Source organism: Telmatherina bonti (assembly GCF_933228915.1).
Source record: "Telmatherina bonti genome assembly, chromosome: 21".
Taxonomy (NCBI): Eukaryota; Metazoa; Chordata; class Actinopteri; order Atheriniformes; family Telmatherinidae; genus Telmatherina; species Telmatherina bonti.
In genome coordinates this window covers 24176051-24193875 of record NC_136630.1, presented here as the reverse complement: position 1 = coordinate 24193875, position 17825 = coordinate 24176051, and the positions used below count along the sequence as shown (strand labels likewise).

The 17825-nt window shown below is 39.5% G+C and overlaps 1 protein-coding gene across 1 annotated transcript in view; it reads right to left on the bottom strand.

Annotated features, from left to right (window-relative positions):
• Positions 1–1364: 1364 nt before the first annotated feature.
• Positions 1365–17825, bottom strand: part of LOC306771458 (zinc transporter ZIP11-like) — a gene marked incomplete at both ends in the record, with an annotated part of 169835 nt that continues 153374 nt past the window's right edge. Inside the window, 2 exons of the mRNA XM_079260624.1 lie at positions 1365–1620; positions 1741–1822. Coding sequence (XP_079116750.1) covers positions 1365–1620; positions 1741–1822 — 338 coding nt within the window. The remainder of the gene's footprint in view (positions 1621–1740; positions 1823–17825) is intronic.

Here is a 17825-nt window from a genome sequence, read left to right as displayed (position 1 = left end):
TTCCTTACTGAAACCGAAGAGCAGAAATTATGTGACAATGAGCAAATATAAGGATGGGTCTATGGGGTAAACTAAATAGAGTCTTGCATGCCACTTTTTCTGAAACAGCATCTGAAAAGGCTTCTTTTTATGTTTTTAAAACAAGGATAAAAAAAAAAAAAAAAGAAGAAAATACAACTTCTTGAGGTACCACTGCTTGCAGCCATCTATCAGGTTTCCCCTTATTTAGCTGTGTTTTGGTTTATGGTGGACTGAGCCATATTAGGGGAATTATCAACATATTTGGGCATCTTTACAGTTAATTGAGCCTATTCTAAGTTTGAGAACGATTTCTCTGAGAAATATGGCTCCTTGATGCTTGTGAGACTGTAATCACACATCGTTTACAGGCACATAGTTCAAGTGTGAAGCTGAGAGGGGTGAAGAAGGGTTGCTAAAAGCTGTTTGCTTCTGTTGGGTGACATATGTGCTGAGAACATTATCTTTCCAGCCAGAAGAGCAAGCACCAGTGGAGGTGTGCATGAAGCCATGCGTTAGTCCATTATTGAGTGTGTAATTGATCATGGTTAGGCTAAAAGCAAAGGTTACAGAATGTGAAGCGATCTTATATTAGTACTGTTTTTGACCTGGTAATGACAAACTGCTGGGTTATTGGAATACCTTGTTTGTTTAGATCGACTTTGGCTTGTCTAGAGGTCGTCTGAGGAACACTTTCTTGAAGCTTTCTTTACGGTTTGCATGCACTGAGGGTTTTTTCTATTACAAAGGCAAGACTAAAGTCTGTATCTGAAACCCAGCAGGGTTGGATTTCATGCAGTGTGTTTCTATAAGAGACAGTCAATCTTTGGCAGAAAATATTTTTTCCATTTTTGCTTTGATATGTAACAAACATTATTTGATACGCACGTTGGTTGCAATTAAAGTTCCAATTGCACAGACTTATCAAAAGCATCAAGCAATTATGCCCAGCTGGCAATGAGGGTCGGATGTTGCTCTAATGTTGTTTTTGGTTTCAAAACAACAATAAATACAATTCATTTTTCAATCGAGGTCCTCCATATGAATAGTTATTTGTAGCTAAGCTGCATGTAGAAAGCCTTGAAACAAACAAACAGGGTGCATGTGTGTAAAAACATAAATGTAAATGTGTGAAGCTAACTTATATACAACAGAAAAACAGTGTGCATTCATTCAGACAATCACAAACCCCACAATAAAACATCAACGATGCCTCATTCAGGGTTTTCACTGCTATCAGGTAGAAACTGTTCTGATAGTCCTTGCTCTTATGTATCTGTACCATCTGCCTGACGGCAGCAGCTCAAATGGGGTGGCCGGGATCGTAGGGGTCCCTGATAATGTTCTTAGCATTTTTGAGGCATCAGGAGTTCCTCCAGTGTGGGAAGAGTACAGCCAATGATCTTTTGAGCTGTGTTGATGATCGTCTGGAGGGCCTTCTTTTGAGCTGATGTGCTGCTACTGAACCAGATGTGTATGCAGGACGTTAGGGTGCTCCCAATCGAGCGGTAAAAGGACACCAACAGTCTTTGTGTGATGTTATTCTTCCTGAGAACTCTCTCAAACTTGTGTCTGTATTTCCTTGGAATGTAACAACCAAAACTACAACAATACAATAAAAGGTAAAGTGCAAGCGTTAAAGTGCATATTTTAATGCTAGAGATTAGCAAACAAAGATTGTAGCGCATGTGACGTAACCATGTCAGAAAGCATTTTACAGACGTTCTATAGACCTGGGGTGTCCAAAGTTGGTCCTCAGTGGTAGCTCTCCTGCTCATTTTGGGTGCTTTCTGCTGCAGCACACCTGAATAAGATTGATTGATTGACATGCTTGAGCAGAACTTGACAAAATGTTGGAGAATCATTTTATTTGAATCATCTGAAACCGGCAGGATGGAGGCCAATGAAGATTGGAGCTGGATCCTGCAATACATTTACACTTGCGTGGCGGTGCATTGCAGAAATTTATGACTGAAATTTCCCTTATTTCATAACTTGTAACTTGAAGGCGTCACAGTAATAAACGTTTTCCATCCGTGGAATGCTTTCATACTCTGCTAAAGTGACAAATACCTGCCATTCAAACAAAAATAGCAGTTTTTTTTATTTTTTTTTATTATTTAAAGGAGTGTCTAAACTTTTAGGTAATTTTGGTTTTTGTTCTAATTTTTCAGTTTCGTCACGGCTTTGGGGCCAGTTTATGCTCAATAATGTACATGCAAACATGTACAAACAAAGCCCTCCTTCTGTCATCTCCATTGATTTCATGCATATTTCAGTAGATTTCCCAAATTTTCTGTTCACAAATATGGCAAACAGAGGAGTATCACTGGAAAATGTTGCAAAGTATAACACAGTGAACGGAACAAAGATGCTGAAATAGCAGAAGTGAGGACTTTAAAGGCCACACAGACCACCACTGACTACTGTGCTGCCTCTTTTTATACCTCTCTCAGTCTGCCTTATTGTGATCTCCTTTAAAGTCGTCATGTTTGCTATACTGCTGCTGAACTGATGTCAAAACTCAGAAGTCAGCTGTGAATGCTGCTCAGCAGGACATTTAGCGCATGTACTGCCTAACAACCATGCCACACATGGAGCGCATACAGTTAATTACATTTGACAATGTTTGAAAGAGACGTGCTTATTTACTTACGTAAAGGAGAGTATAAATGAACCTTTCTTCAGATATCTGGCAGTGACAGAGAAAGACAGGACAGTAAAGAAATGAGGTGTGTAAAAAGATTTTTGAAAACCATGTATGTCTGTCTGTCTGGTGGAAACAAACTACGAAACTGAATCTGGGATTAAAATATCCCATCCTTTTCAATCTACCGCCAGGAGCAACATATTGTCCAACACGATGTTCAAGCGCAACCCTTTATCAGGCAAGTGACTATTTTTGATCAAATTATTTTTTCATTAATTTTAGCATAAAACAAATAAAAAAAAAAGTACAACATAATGGAGGTCTTGTTACATACCAGAAGGCCAATTTTAGGTTAAAATTTCTAATTTCAAGGTATTTCATTGAGTGCCCTATAAAGGGTTAAGAGCACTCATAGGCACACTTGGCACCGGGACACTAAGTTGTAGTTTGATGACTGATTTTATCGTCACATCATCGCTGGGTGAAAAGAGGATGAAGCTGTCAACTGATCGCCAACTAGTGGTGTGGGTCCGATTGTGGGAAATCATTAGAAATCATGATTGAGGGGGTTCATGCTATGTCAAAGAAGAACAATGCTTGCATTTGCACACGCATCTGTTTTCCTGGATATGAATACCATACCATCTTAATTCATCACATTCATTAAGCAATTTAAAACAACTGCAAATAAAACCAAATGTTGCACACAAATAAAATCAACATGATTAAAATAAAAAAAAACACAAATAAAAACACGAGGAAAAGCAAGAACAGCTAAAACCAGCAAAAATAAAAACTAAAGAGGACAAGTACAAAATTAAAAAAAACTCAGTCTTGTTGGAGTTCAAAGCCAAAAAATGTGTGAAGGGTGATTATTCCACAACTATGGAGCAGCAGGAGAGAAGGCCTTGTTGCCTCTGGGCTTCCAGCTGGACCTCTGTACCTGCAGGAGCAGCAGGTCAGCTGATCATAGAGGTCGAGAAGGCGAGTAGGGATAAAGAAGCTCTGAAGCTTTTTCATCAATAAATAATGAACTGATGGCTGGCTCAAAACTTTTGCACAATCCTGCACATATCATGTTGCTATGACAATTCATATTAGACTCCCAAAAACAGTGTGCTTGTGTAAAACATGCCAATGGTTGAAAAGAGATTAAAAAAAAAATATCGCTAAACTTTAGTGGAGAAGTTTTAGTTCGTTCACAGTGACAACTTAGCAGATCTGTGTGGTGTTGGCACAAAATAAAAAAAAAAAAAAAAGAAAAGGCGAAGGCGAGAGAGTGTGCGTGGGGGGGGGGGGGGGGGGGACTGGAAAACTGGGGAAAAAAAAGTGATATGTATGAGACATGAGAAAACTGTCAAATTAAGACTGAATTCCTTACTTCTGCATGTCTGTCTTTTAATATGAATGCAAACTGATCAGACTGTTGCTGAAAGCAATTCCTAAAAGATACCAAGTCATAAGGGTGGGAGAAAAAAATTTGATTTGCATAGAAATGGGGAAGATTTGTTTTACCAATTTTAAATAGATTTCTTTGGTCACATATGTTTTTTTTTTTCCTTCCTTAATTTTAAATGTTTATATGTTTAGATGCCAGATGGAAAAGAAGTTACCATTTTTCTCCAGCAGAGGGCGAAATGTTTCTCTTCGACTGTCTAGTGGGAAGACGTGATATCCATTTTGGAAAACACGTAAACAGAAGACAAAGAATGGAGGACATCTGCAAAAATGTGCAGCGATAAATACTTCATCACGTTTTTAGTCAAAAGTGTGGACACAGTTTGCAATTTTTGCTTTGAAAGGAAAAGCAGGGCTGGAAATGTCGAAAGCTTTTTGTAAACTCTGTAATGCATGTCGCGTACTGCGGTAACATGGCTAACGTTACTGCCCACCAAGCAAGATACCATCCTGAGGTAAATGCAGAGCTAACAGCCAACCGTAAGGCAGCAGCAAGCCAACAAACACATCAAAACCAGTGATTTTATATGTAGTTCAAGCTTTTGAAACAAGAGTATAAGTTCAAACAGCTGGTTCAGATATATTGCTGCTGAATAAACCTTAAAAACTGACACACAGGTTTTTTTTCTTGGGAAATCTGGCTCATGATATAGTCTGTAAACTTGGTCATCAGGCAACTTTATCACATGGTCTGCTGTTTAAAAAGCAAACTAAAAATCAGCAATGCTTAGGAATTGCAATTTAAATCAAATCGGCACCCAAAAAATAGTTAAAAATCCAATCGAGAGAAAAGCATATAGTCCAAGCCCTATCAGGCCAGGCAGTGGTTTCCATGGAAATTAAGCCAAATCATTAAGTTTACTGTCATTTTTATAAAGTTCTTTCTAGATATGTATTCTTTTCCATCAATCTGTCAGTGATCACCAAGAAAACCAAATACACAATCAGAAAGAGAGTCCCTACCAGCAGCTGCATGAGCCTGATCTCTACAGGTAATGGATGACAGAAAAAGTATTAATACAACTATCATGTAGAATTGCTTTGAAGCAGACGGTGATTGTACCTTCTGTGATCGGCATCTCTAAGAAAATATTTGTCTGGAATAAAAATGCCCCCCTCTGCTTCCCCGCTGGTGGTTCAGGCTGACGGTAAATGCTAGTTTTTCTGTGAAGGCAGCTTTGCTTTGCCTTGCACACGGAGGGACTAAATGGCGCACGCACACATATCTCATTAGAGCATCATTTCCCGTCCCCCATGAACAGCACCTGAAAAGCCTGTTACTTTGATTGACATGTGGGTTGAAACACTTCACTGAGGTGATTTGCGTTCCTACACAGGTCTGTCTGACCTTGAAAACCCAGGCACGCACACACACACACACTCGGAAATGAAAAGCTTCATTTGTCCTTCTAAACGTTTTCCATCTGGCTGTAGTTCCTCTTTATGTGTCTATTTTCTTATTGGTACGATGTTGTAAACAACCATCTGTGTTTGTTTGCCAGGTACACATGATGGACTCTCCTCACCGCCTTGTATCCAAGCTGATCCGACACACATCTCTCGACTGTCCACACTAACTGTGTTGTCTACTTTCAAAACTTTCACATTCAGCTCATGCCTCTCTCTCCAGTACTGGCCTGCTGACCCTAAATCATTCCTTTTCTCACTCCAATGTACATCAGTAATCATCCGCCTGTGCCCCGCTTCACCTAGACAGTGCTGCCCGAACTCTCTGCAGCTCTGCTTCTGTCAGCAACAGTTGTGGTAATGACACACAGGCAGTCCCACCTTGTTTTTCTTATGATGCGAGACATAACCGTGTCAGTAAGTTACAGATCCAGTACATACAGTACATCCACTATACACAAAAAGCTTGCGATATCCACATTTTGGGTGAAATTTATAAGAAATGGAGAGTTAATGGCAAACTGATAATACACAATGAATGTAGGATATTTGAATAGGATCATGAAATGCTAATTTCTTGATTTCAAACAATTTGTTGAAACAAAACCAAACTGCAACTTTCACTCTGCTACATTTCAAAGATAAATACTGTTCTTTCTACTGGACTGCATTTTCTTTAGGAAGCTTGTTGCTACTCGTTGCTTTTAGGCTCAGCATAGCTTTGTCAGCTGCAGAGGAGAAGCAACCAGTCGCCGCTCGCATCTGGAATTGGATTTGGAAACACGTCACCCTTGTTCTGTGTCGTGAGCTCTCCCACCTTCGTCCAAAAAAAAAAAAAAAAAAAAAAAAAACTAAGCAAAGGACAAACTCAAGCGGAGAAGCCAGTGCACCCATGACCATTTCTCAGTTTGATGTTTGACATTTAAGTACAGATGTTTTATGTACTTAGCCAATTAACTAAATGGTCTCACACAGAAAAAAAAAAGTCACCTGTGTAACGGACATGACTGAAAAATCCCAATCCAATTGTTTCAACTGGTCCAATCTAACCTGTCGGATGGTGATATGTCTGTCCAACTCAGCTGCTAAAGGCAGGGTTCACCATTTAATCTGCAGGTTTAATAATGGCTTTCATCCAGTTCTAATAGTTCCAACAATCTCCTTGTTTATCTTGATTGCTTGGTGGCGACCACTCACTTGACTTTTCTTTAGCAGAATATCTTTTTCATGACCTTAAAACAAAAAGCTGTTAAACTGCATCTCTTCAGGGACAATGGCTTGCTGCCATTTAAAACGTTAAAGCCACCGCAGTATTTTTTTTCACTGGGAGCCTCTTTCGGGTTTGCTTAACCATGTTGCGACTTCTTGTTTGTTGACCTGGCGAAGCATCTTTCCATCAGCTGGCTGAATTTTCCAACTTTGATGACTTTAAAAGTAAAATTCAAAGATGCCAACACTGAAATAATAATAATAAAAAACAGCTATCGGAAGCTTGAGTATGTGGGTAAATTTGCACATCAGATGGCGTGAAGCGACACACACACACACACACACGCCATCAGCTGCATTGTGAAGTCTGGGTATTCCAGAGAAAAGTTCTCAGTTGTCTTTCACATCTCCAAGAGGAGGTGATAATTTCCCATCCTGCTGATTTAATGACTTGAATAAAAGGACGTCAGAGGATAAAAATTATAATTTATCAGCAAAATGTATGAAATCTGCCATTCTGGGTTGTATATAATTTGGATCATGAGGACTCTGACAGCTCGCTGTAGGATAACTTTCAGAACGAGGACAATGTGTTACATTCTGACACGAGGTTCGCTGACAGGGTTTGTTTTTAGTGATATGCAAATCGAGAGTGGCGAGTATTGATCTGGAAAGCGGGTGGTGTCTGGTTTGGACGAGTGGATTAGACATCCCTCTGTGGTGACAAAGCTGACAAGAATGATGGTGTTCTGCGTGGCTCTGAAGCAGAGATGTGCAGAGAAGCCACCCGCTCAGTGCAAAATCCAGAGGACTCAGCAGATTACTGAGTTCAGTATGCACCTTAATGCACTTCTAAACTTTGCACATTTCACCTAAAATAAATCTGCTGCACTTGTTGTTGAATGTTAAAGATGAATATATCATTTCCTTGTTTCCATCTGTGCAGCCTTTGGGCCTACTTAATGTGCTTTTGACTATTTTAACACTTAGAATCAGCGTACGTTCAAACCTGTAAACAAACATCCCGCTGCTGGTTTCTGGCTCATCTGCCAACCTTCGGCGTGTACGTGCTCCCTGGCACTAAACAGACCTCACACACACCTCTGGTGCAGCATGTCATCTGTCATCACCTGAGTTGTCATTAGCAACAGCCAACCCAGCAGCCTCTGCAACGTCATTCTGCTAATTAAAAACAAACAGAGTGACACTGAATGATTTATTACCATCGTCCCTCCGTAGCACATGCGCCCCATGCTAACGTCAGGGGTCGCTTACAGAGACTGCAGTTATATTAACTGTGAAACGCAGGGTGGTCAGCAGTGGGTCCCTTTGGCGTATTTTCATTTATTTACCCATTTATAACAGCAATCTGTCTCCTCACACCTTTTGTCTGTGTTAGCGTCTCGGATGTGATGAGAATGGTTTACGTAACTCTTGGGCAAGCCTTGCTGGCTCCCTTGATTCAGTTTGGATGCTTGCTTGTCGTTGTTTTTATCCATTCAAGTGCATTAAAAGATCAACCAACTGGAGATCCTCTTAAAGTTGCACTTAAATGACTAAATATGAAGAATATCCAGGAGATGTTTTCAGATGTAATCAGATATTTATCCAATGTTCCCACAGAGCTTTTAGGAGCTTTACGTCCTTGACCTTTAAAATGCTGCTAGATTACTCAAAATATAGAACTTCATCCGAGGACTGTTTATGGTAAATTCATAATAACTATTATTTACCACATTTTCTTTAAGAAAATGTTATAACTACTATGCTACTAAGAGACTTCTAATTTGATCCAGAAAATATGATCAATCCTGTCCAACTTTCAACCAGTCAGATAGCTTGAATGCTCCAATCAGGAGCAGCTGATCAGGACAGTTTTATGTCTGTATGAAGAGAACAAGATAAATCTTTCTCTTTGGATGGACAAAAGGCAAGATATTTTTGATGCACAGTGGCACCTGACCTTGAGTTGTATTGAGGATAATTTCATCGTAAAAGCCAAGGATTGGCAGTATGGTAAAAGATGGGAAAAGGCTTGGTAACTGTTAATGTGTGTTATTTTTTTTTACAAAGTACTGTTAGACAGACAGTACTGTTTTGTTTATTTAGTTGGCCGTTATGATGCTGTATTCATGGATTAATTATTTATTTTAAATTATTTACATAATTTTAGCTTCAAAATCTGACCACTGAGGCTGTTCTGAAAAATAATGTCTGCACGTAGATACTGCTTAAACAGACATTTAGTTTCTACAAACATTTTTTACATATAAAAAAATTAACATTTGGCGCAAAAAGAGCAAGACGGCCACTTAGAGTGTTATGGGTTAAATAGAGCTACTTGAGTTCAACCTCAGAACTTTTAAGCCATTTAAAGACACACATCCACACGGCGTCCATCTTTCATACTACCTGACCTGTTAGCTCTTTCGAGTCAGCAAAAACAATCTTATGATGATTTGTTTTGTCTCTTTCTCTCTTTTAATCATCTTGCATTTCCTTGTAATGATGCATATTAAAAACAGCCAGTTCCTTATTTTACCGTGAAGTGAAATGTTGCGTCGCGTCCCGGTTCAGAAAGCTGTATGGTGTGTGGGACATCGCTCGCCAGTGACAAATCCAGAAATGTGCCTAATGAATTTTGGAGCGTTATCAAAACGGGGTCATAAACTCATATTTTATTAGAATATTTTATGATACTGAAAGATGTTTTTATGGTTGCAATCATTTCGTGTTTCTTTCCTCAGATCTTTGGCCCATAAGAAAGAAAAGAAATACAGGATACACTGTGAAAAGTAACAAGCAGTAACGTATCTGACCGGCTGTTGCAAGGCTAGTCAAATGACAAATGAAGTTCAGCCAACCCTTTTTACTGAATGACCCTCCAGTTCTATGAACAGGGGCAGTGTGACATTTAATCCCCAAATGGCTGAAAAAGGAAGCAAAGGTTTGTTTTTTTCCTTACCATCGTCTTATCCTTTATCACAATTTATGTTTTGCTATCAAAAAAGAAAACCTAAGTGCCACAACATAAACATTTTCAGCATTTAACATTATAGGAACTAAACGAAACTGAGGCACACCTTAAATTCAGTGGAGGTCACGTCACTTTTCGTTCCAAGTCTAGATGGAAGGACAACCAGCAAACCTTAACAGAAGATCTCAGAGCTGCTGCGATGGCGGAGTTGTGACATAAACTGGTCTGTAAGACACTAGCTGCGTTTCCATTCCATTTTTCCACAAATTAAACTGATATTTCTGAGTTTCGACAAACAACAATTGTAATTTACCAGTGTTTACATTGAACCATGTTTAGCACATTAGCCTCAGTTCTTATAAAATCCCATTTGGGAGACGAGATTTTGCAAGATTTGCAGCTTATGCTAGTTAGCCACATCACATTATTTTGGGGTTTTCCACTTGCTGCAGAGAATTTCCAATGACTTTTTGAAGCATATATCTCTCATTTTTATCCAAAATTCCCTGTTGTTTGTTCCACACATCTTTACTGGAAATGAACTGGTCATGACCCCCCACGTCACACCTAGGGAACCATAAATGGAAAAAAAATGTGTTTATTACAATTCTGCGATATGTTTCTATACCAAAACATCTGAAAAACCACCTCATGAGAGCGTAAAAACTTTTTAGCAATATTTGAGACTTTTTTCAAAATGTAGTTTCCATTAGCATTTTTTATTGCAATATTTAGTTTTTCTGCACTTTTATGTGAAATGGAAATCCATCTTCTGTGTCCAAGAATTAAGATTTTACGTGAAATTCTACGTCTGACAGGGAGCCAATGAGGAATGCAGGACTGGAGTGATGTGAGGTGTTCTGTATGTTTTGGTCAAATGTCTGGCAGCTGCTTTCTGAACAGCTCAGACCTTTAAAAAGAGAGCTGCAATTATCTAAATGAGAAGAAATTAAGGTGTGAATGATCATGAGGCAATGGCTGAGGCAATTGCCCATCTTAACTTGCCAATATTTCTCAGTTTATCAAAAAAAAGAGCAAACCAAATAATTTAGGTGTTTGTCCAGATTGAAACCCTGACTTAAAAATTTTAAAATGATATACAGTGGATTTTAATGCAGAGTATTAAAAAAATAAATAAAAACACATCAAGTTTTCATTTTTGAAGTTGAAGCAGAGGCGAGTACCTCAGTAAATCGGCGATTAGTTTAAGATCTGCATGCAGAGCTGAAATCAAGCAGCACCAATCTGTGAAGCAGCTGAAGTCCTGCTTCTCTTTGCATCAAAAGGCCAGTACTAATTCTAATCAGAGCTGTTTCAGTGGAATGCAAATGACAGACTGAAATTTGTCAAAGACATTATGTTCCTCTGGGACATTGATAAAACTGCTTGGCCTTTATTTTTTCCAGGATCTTTCCCATAAAAGACAAATTGGAAATTGGCCTGTAATTCTGTAGGAGGAAAGGATTCAGGTTGCTTTTTTTTTTTTTTTTTATAGAGCTGGTTGAAAAGCAACTTGCTTGAACTATGTGGGAACACACCCCGAGGTCAGGGAGTTATTAATTACTGTGAAGACATAAGGGTCAATGCAATTAAAGATAGTCTTGAAAAAGGAAGAGAGTATAATATCAAGGGACATGAAGAAATTCTCATGGAGTCAACCAGCTTATTAAGATCATTTAAAAAAATGTCAAAAAAAGCTCTCCAGGATCACAGGCTGATAAGAACAGACCAAGAAGACATGAAGGAGAGGGGGGTAGCTCTTTATCTTGTTCATAATAAAAAGAAAAAAATGATTTAATTCCTCAACGAGGAAACTGAGACAGATGGTGATGTAGAAGAAACTATACTCTGTTAAATAGAGTTTTAGGATTATGTTGACTATTTATAATATTATCAGAAAATATATTTGGCTCTGAGTTTCTTCACCATTGTACTGGAATGTGTTAAAATGATTTTTAGAATAATGGACCTGTAAACTTGAAGATTTTCATAAATGTGCAACCAACAAAAAAAACAAAAAAAAAAAACAAAACTAGTTAGAAAAAGCACAGCAAGACCACTATGACAGTCTTAAGTCCTTGGCAAACTAATGAAAGAATAACTCTAAGGTCATAGTTCAGCTGGGGAGGAATTATCCATACCCTTTGCACAAACAAAATAATGCAGATTCTTGGACTTTATGAAGAAATTCAGCATTAAATATTTACAGACAATGTTGTAAACATTCATCAGCTCCATCTTCAAGAAGTGTACTCTTTGCCTTCCATTGGGATAGGAGCAGGAAAGTGCCTTCTTGTTTGTGCTTGTTCACAGAATTTTGAATGTCAAGCAGAAACGGTAGCGGAAATATAACAATATTCAACAGTGGAAAGAGGTGGGATGAATTATTACAGTTGGACCTAAAACCCATTTGAAGGAGCCCAATGGACAAGCACCAACCACCTGCCTCACTGCCTACAAAGAGGAAAATAATGGAACAGAAACCTGAGCTGAGAATAATACCATGGGAGAATCAAGAATACAGTCTGGAATAGGAGATATGGAGTGTACTGAGGAGTGAAGAAGAAGAAGAATGGGGTTGTGTAGCATGCACAAAACATGTAAACTGTAATCAGTCACATGAACAGAACTGCATGGCGTGTTGTGGGGTAGAAGAAAGAATATGGATGGCTTCTCCAACTGTTAAAACACACCCATCCCTTTGGATAAAAGAGGTACAATGCCAAAACAGGCTAAAATGATCCATAAAACCAATGCTTTTGGGATCTGCTAGTCTACTGAATTAGCCCACCCTGAGACATTTGGTAAGGATGGGGCCTGAGATAAAAAAAAAAAAAAAACCAAAAAAAAAAACCAAAACACTTTTCATTTTGTTGCAAAATAAAAAAAAAAAGGTTAAAATCCTTCATTCTGTACTCAGATTCCTGACAGTATACATAATATTTCCCAAAATGAACATTTATTCTCTTGACAGAGACTGGGAGTGTGGGTAGCTAATTAAAAGATGAATAAGATGAACTTTTACACCTGGAAAACTGATTGTTGTTGCCTTACAGATACAAGGGCTCCTAATTAGAGACTCAGCTTATGCTATTGGCGTAGGTGGGAAAAGAAGGGGAGAAGAACTGAGGGAATTTCTCAGACTGTAGATGTTGGAAGGTCTGGAGCCAAATCTAATTGAAACCAACACATAGGGACCAACACAGGTGTGCCTTATCATGCCTTCCTTCTGCAGCTGTGGGTGATTCCTCCTCTTAGTCAAGTGTCTGGCCACTTCATCCACTATGGCTGAGGGGGAAAACAGTCTGGTGTGGTCTGACGATGCCGTGGTAGGAGCTGACTGACTGACACATGTCCCGAAGTTGAGGCAGGCAGGCAGATGGACCAGAGCCTCATCCTGCAAAGTCCCCAACTGATTTATTGGTAGTTGGAGATGTGTGTCAGCATGGTCCGGGCTTCCTCTGCTGTCATCACAGCAACACACCACTTCAATCCAAGACAGCTAGGTTCAGAGTAGAGGTACTCACCTCGGCCCATGGTACTGTTTCTATGCAGACGGCAAGGTGTGGAGGAACTGTGGTGTCCCTGTCTGACTCTACAGTGATGGTACCCACCTCCAGCACAAGTATGGGAAACTTGCAGCTACTATCTGCTACTTGTTCATCCTATTCAGAAAGTAAAGGACTGGAATGGATTGAAGCCAGCCAGGGAAGAGTGGTGGCAGTGTCTGACATTATAGGATAAAGACCTCTCAGCTGAGGCAGCAGGAGCAGAGACTTGCAAACTTTACATCTGTCTAGCATGAGCAGCAGCCAGAAAAACAAAACTTTCAATCAGTTCATCTTCTTCAAGCAGCTCTAACTTCAGGCGATCAATGCCATTCTTGAGCTGTGAGCAAGCAAAGCCGCAGTCAGCACATACGGCCATACTGACACGTCAGCACTAACATCAAACACCAACGCCAGGCGGAGAAGCAGAAAGAAAGTGTGAACTGAAAAATCTTCTGGTTTTTCTACCATCCTGTCAGTGACTTTCTCATGTAAATAAACACGACTGTACAAACAGTACATAAGCATCTGTAAACATGATAAACTGTAAAGGAAAAGCCAGTCTGATGATGTGTAGTTATACCTGTTGTACGGCATTTCACCCCATTCAATCCGGCAAACGTGACAGAGCCCGTGACTCTGCCCTCAGCCAGTAACACCAACCACCTGCCAACAGCAGCCTGGGAGCTGCCCAGTGCAATCAGAGCGTTCTACTTCTGGCCACTGAACAGCTCGGGGGCGCAGTGGTCATGTTTAAGGTAATTTCTCTTCCAGTCTTCTCACCTACGATGTCCAAACCAGTGGAGTGCTCACGATGCTCATTCTCAGCTCGGATTCTTCTTGCACACACAGAACTGTCACCATTTTCTTTAAGTGTGCTTCAAACATCATGAGGGACTAGATTTATGAAAGGTAAGCAAAAGGATAGCAATGAAATAAATCACTGTAGGATTAGTTTTTGACAACCTCTATTTGTTATTGTTAGCTGGCAGGCGGAAGACGCTGATTGCTGACATTCCCAGCAGTAGAGAAGTTAATGGTCCTTTACACTGTCTGCATGGCGCCAATGCAGATTCTGTCAGTCATATATATCCACTGAAGGACACATCAGATGGATCTGAATAGAGATATTAATGAAATTCTCAGAAAATATAACAAAGGAGGAAGACGCAAAGTCAGATAAGGAAGAAAAATAGATTTGCGTGAGGGGCGGACATTCTACGAGGCAAGGGAAAGAAAAAGTAAGGAGGGTACTTAGAGAGGTGAAATGCAGAAAATAGAAAATAAAGGCTGCACCCAAAGTTGATGAGATTTCATTTCAAGATCACCCTGACGAGTGCCTCCAAATCAAAACTTGAAATGTAATACTATGTGGGCAGCAAACTTGAATACTCTTTCAGGATGGTGAGGATGGAGATGCTGGAGGAAGCAAAAAGAGAAGGGTGGAAATGAGAAACAGCCTCAGACAAAGTCACTCTAAGCTGATTAACTGCCTAACTGAACAGCCAATATCCCAGCACCCACAAATTATTTCAGCCAGGCATGAATATCCACTAATTACTAACTGCGAGCACAAAGCACTCCAACATTTATCAGCTGAAGGGAACAGCAGCTGGACAAAGACTTGCCCATGCTGCGTCTGAAGGACCTTTTGTTCACTTTGGGGTTCCTGTTATGGCCCCCTGCTAAAACTTTCTCCTTCCTTTTCGGTTCCATTTTCTCAATCTTGTGTCCAAAACAAATACACAGATCAAATAGAGGCCTGTGAATCTTGGCTTCCTCTAATTACTGGCTTAAAAATCTGTCATTAGTAAGATAGTGTTTGTGTTGTGTCACTCGTTTGAAATTTCCATGCCTTGCAAAAGGTCGACTTTTGAATCTTGATCTGGAGTAAACCCAGTTTACCTCATTTAGTAAAATCACAGATCTGTGTGGGCACAATCAAGTCGGATTTGTGCAAAATAACTGCAGGCCATGAGGAAAAGGCACATTAGGATTTTTAAAGGAAGAAGGAAAGAAATAAAGGAAAATCCTGCAGAAGGAGGATATAATACTAGGTTGCCTCTATAGAAGCTTATTAGATGATCATGTTTGCTTGGCAAACACAGGTGTAGCAAATGATGGTTATAATGCTGCTTTCCATTTAATGTGCCAGAATCTGGATGTATGGATGGTCGATCACTAACAAGGCTTAGTGCCACTCGCAGGGATGAATACCACTAACTGTTTTTAGCTACACCTGCAGGCATGTAGCATCATCTGGAGCTGGGATTGGTTTTTGCCTTTGCTGTTGGATTTGTTTGCAGTGTTATCTGATTGCTGGCTGGAATTATGCCATTGGTAACACTCTTTTGGTAAAAACTTTGTGTTTTTGGATAAACAATTAGCTTCCAGCTGATTATGTTGGTAGGGTTTGAGTAGCGGCTTTGTGCATTGTTTGATTCTATTATAGGAGATAAAGCAGCTTTTGTTTGGGTTTTTTTTGTTTTTTTTTTTTGTTTGTTATTGATTAGTATATTTTGAAAGGTATTTCCTTGTTACCTCACCAGCAAACATCAAACAAAAATAAACTACGTAATCAGGCCAGTAAAAGAGTTAACTTACCTAAAGATCCAAGATCATTGTGGAGCTCTATACACTTTTTTTAACAGCTGCTACCATTGGACAGACGTGACAAAGCCCCAACAGCTTGAAAGAAAATCTAAAATCCTTCATTCCATCTGCTATAACCATCACAAACCATTTCAAGTTGGCAAACCATCACCTTTTGTTTCTTTTCCTTTCGTTTCGTACATTATATTGTATTTTTTGTACACATTTTTTTGTTTCAAGTGTTTTAAACGTGAACTACTTGATGCGGCAATGTACTTTCTATAACACTTGAAATATCTTAGTTGCTTTACTTCTTGTAATTCATACCAATAACTCCCACTGATTTCACAGAAGACTAGAACACAAGAGGATTTGGGTGGCAGACGACAGCATGTTGGAGAACGCAAGAGACTGATAACGCAGAAAGAGATGGGGTGACAGTGAACGACACAGATGGAAAACAGCCTCACAACAGCAAGACACTTATGTGTTCATTGGCCATCGTTGCCAGGCAACTGCTTGACCCTGATGTGGATATTATGTAAGGGTGTGCATACACGCACACACATGTACAGATGCCTAAAATTAACTATGCCACAATGATAAGGCCATCGACGCCCGGGTTGGGGAAAAAACATCTTTTCTCATTAAAAGTGATCAAGCACACAGTAAGAGGTAGAAAGACAGAGACAGTATGTGACAGCACATCTCTCACCAGAGACTATTGAACCAATTAGGCCTAAAATGACAACCCAAGACTTGAAAGACAAATTTACTTGGTTAAAGAGGTAAACATTAATCTTTTAGTCTCTTTTGACAAGGCTTCATAGATTTGTTCATCATTTTGGTTGAGACCCTGACAGCCATTGGGCTCATGTTTGGGGCTGTACATGCTTTTTAGATAACATTCATAAGCTGTTAACAGAAGAATTGTCTTAAAACTGAACACTGGTTGAAAAAGCCTTCGCACCATTGGGAAATGAGACAAAGGACAAATGAAGTTTTGGGCAAAGTGTTAACTCTTTCTTTTAAATGTATGTCCTCTTACATAGCAACAATGATTAAAGAATATGTGCAAAACAACAACAAAAAAGAAACCTGTCTGTATGGAGAACTGATGTGAGTTTATGGTAAATGGAAAATTATTTATGTAAAGAACAGTGAAATGACTTTGAAAATTGCCGTTATACCATGAAGCTGAAGCAAAAAGGCAACAACTTATACACAAACATGCTTGGGAGTAACAAGAATGTATCAAACTAAGGTTATAATCCGAGCTCCGCTGTACCGGGTACAATGGCACAAGGTTTAATTAGGGGTTAAAACATTCTTCCATTTTGGGTTTTCTTTCACACTGGAGCAGTATAATAAACCAAACCTTTTGTAGTGTCCCCTCCTTGCCAGAGGTGGCACTGCGTCAACAATTTACTGAATGGAGTAACAACACAAACCAGAAAAGTTGCTCATCAGTTTGTTAATGCAGGGCAACTACTGTTTCCTTCATAAAAGCTGCCCTCCACTTTCTTTCTTTGGCTCACTGGAAGCAAAATGAGGCCTTTTTTTCCCAAACCAAAGTTACTTAATGTACATTTGACGTCAGCTACACATTTTGATCATCCCAAAACCTCTCTGAACAAATGGATTCCATTTAGAAGGACGGGTGTCATGGAAAATGAAGCTATACTACTGGAAATTGTTGAGTTGTATAGCTGACGCAGAACCAGCAAAAGGAACAAACCAAAGAAGAATAAAAGCAGGAAGGACACAACAGAAAAAAAAGCCAAATAAAAATCACCCGAAGAAGAAGATGCAGAAAAAGATGTTGAGGAGACCATAAACTGTAGACATGATGGGAGGATTTGAACAGAGGCCTTGTGATTGTGTATGCAACTACAACCACCGAACGGTGACTTAACAGCCCTGGCATGGAAGTGCCAGGGCTGTTAAGTGGCGATGTAAGACAGTG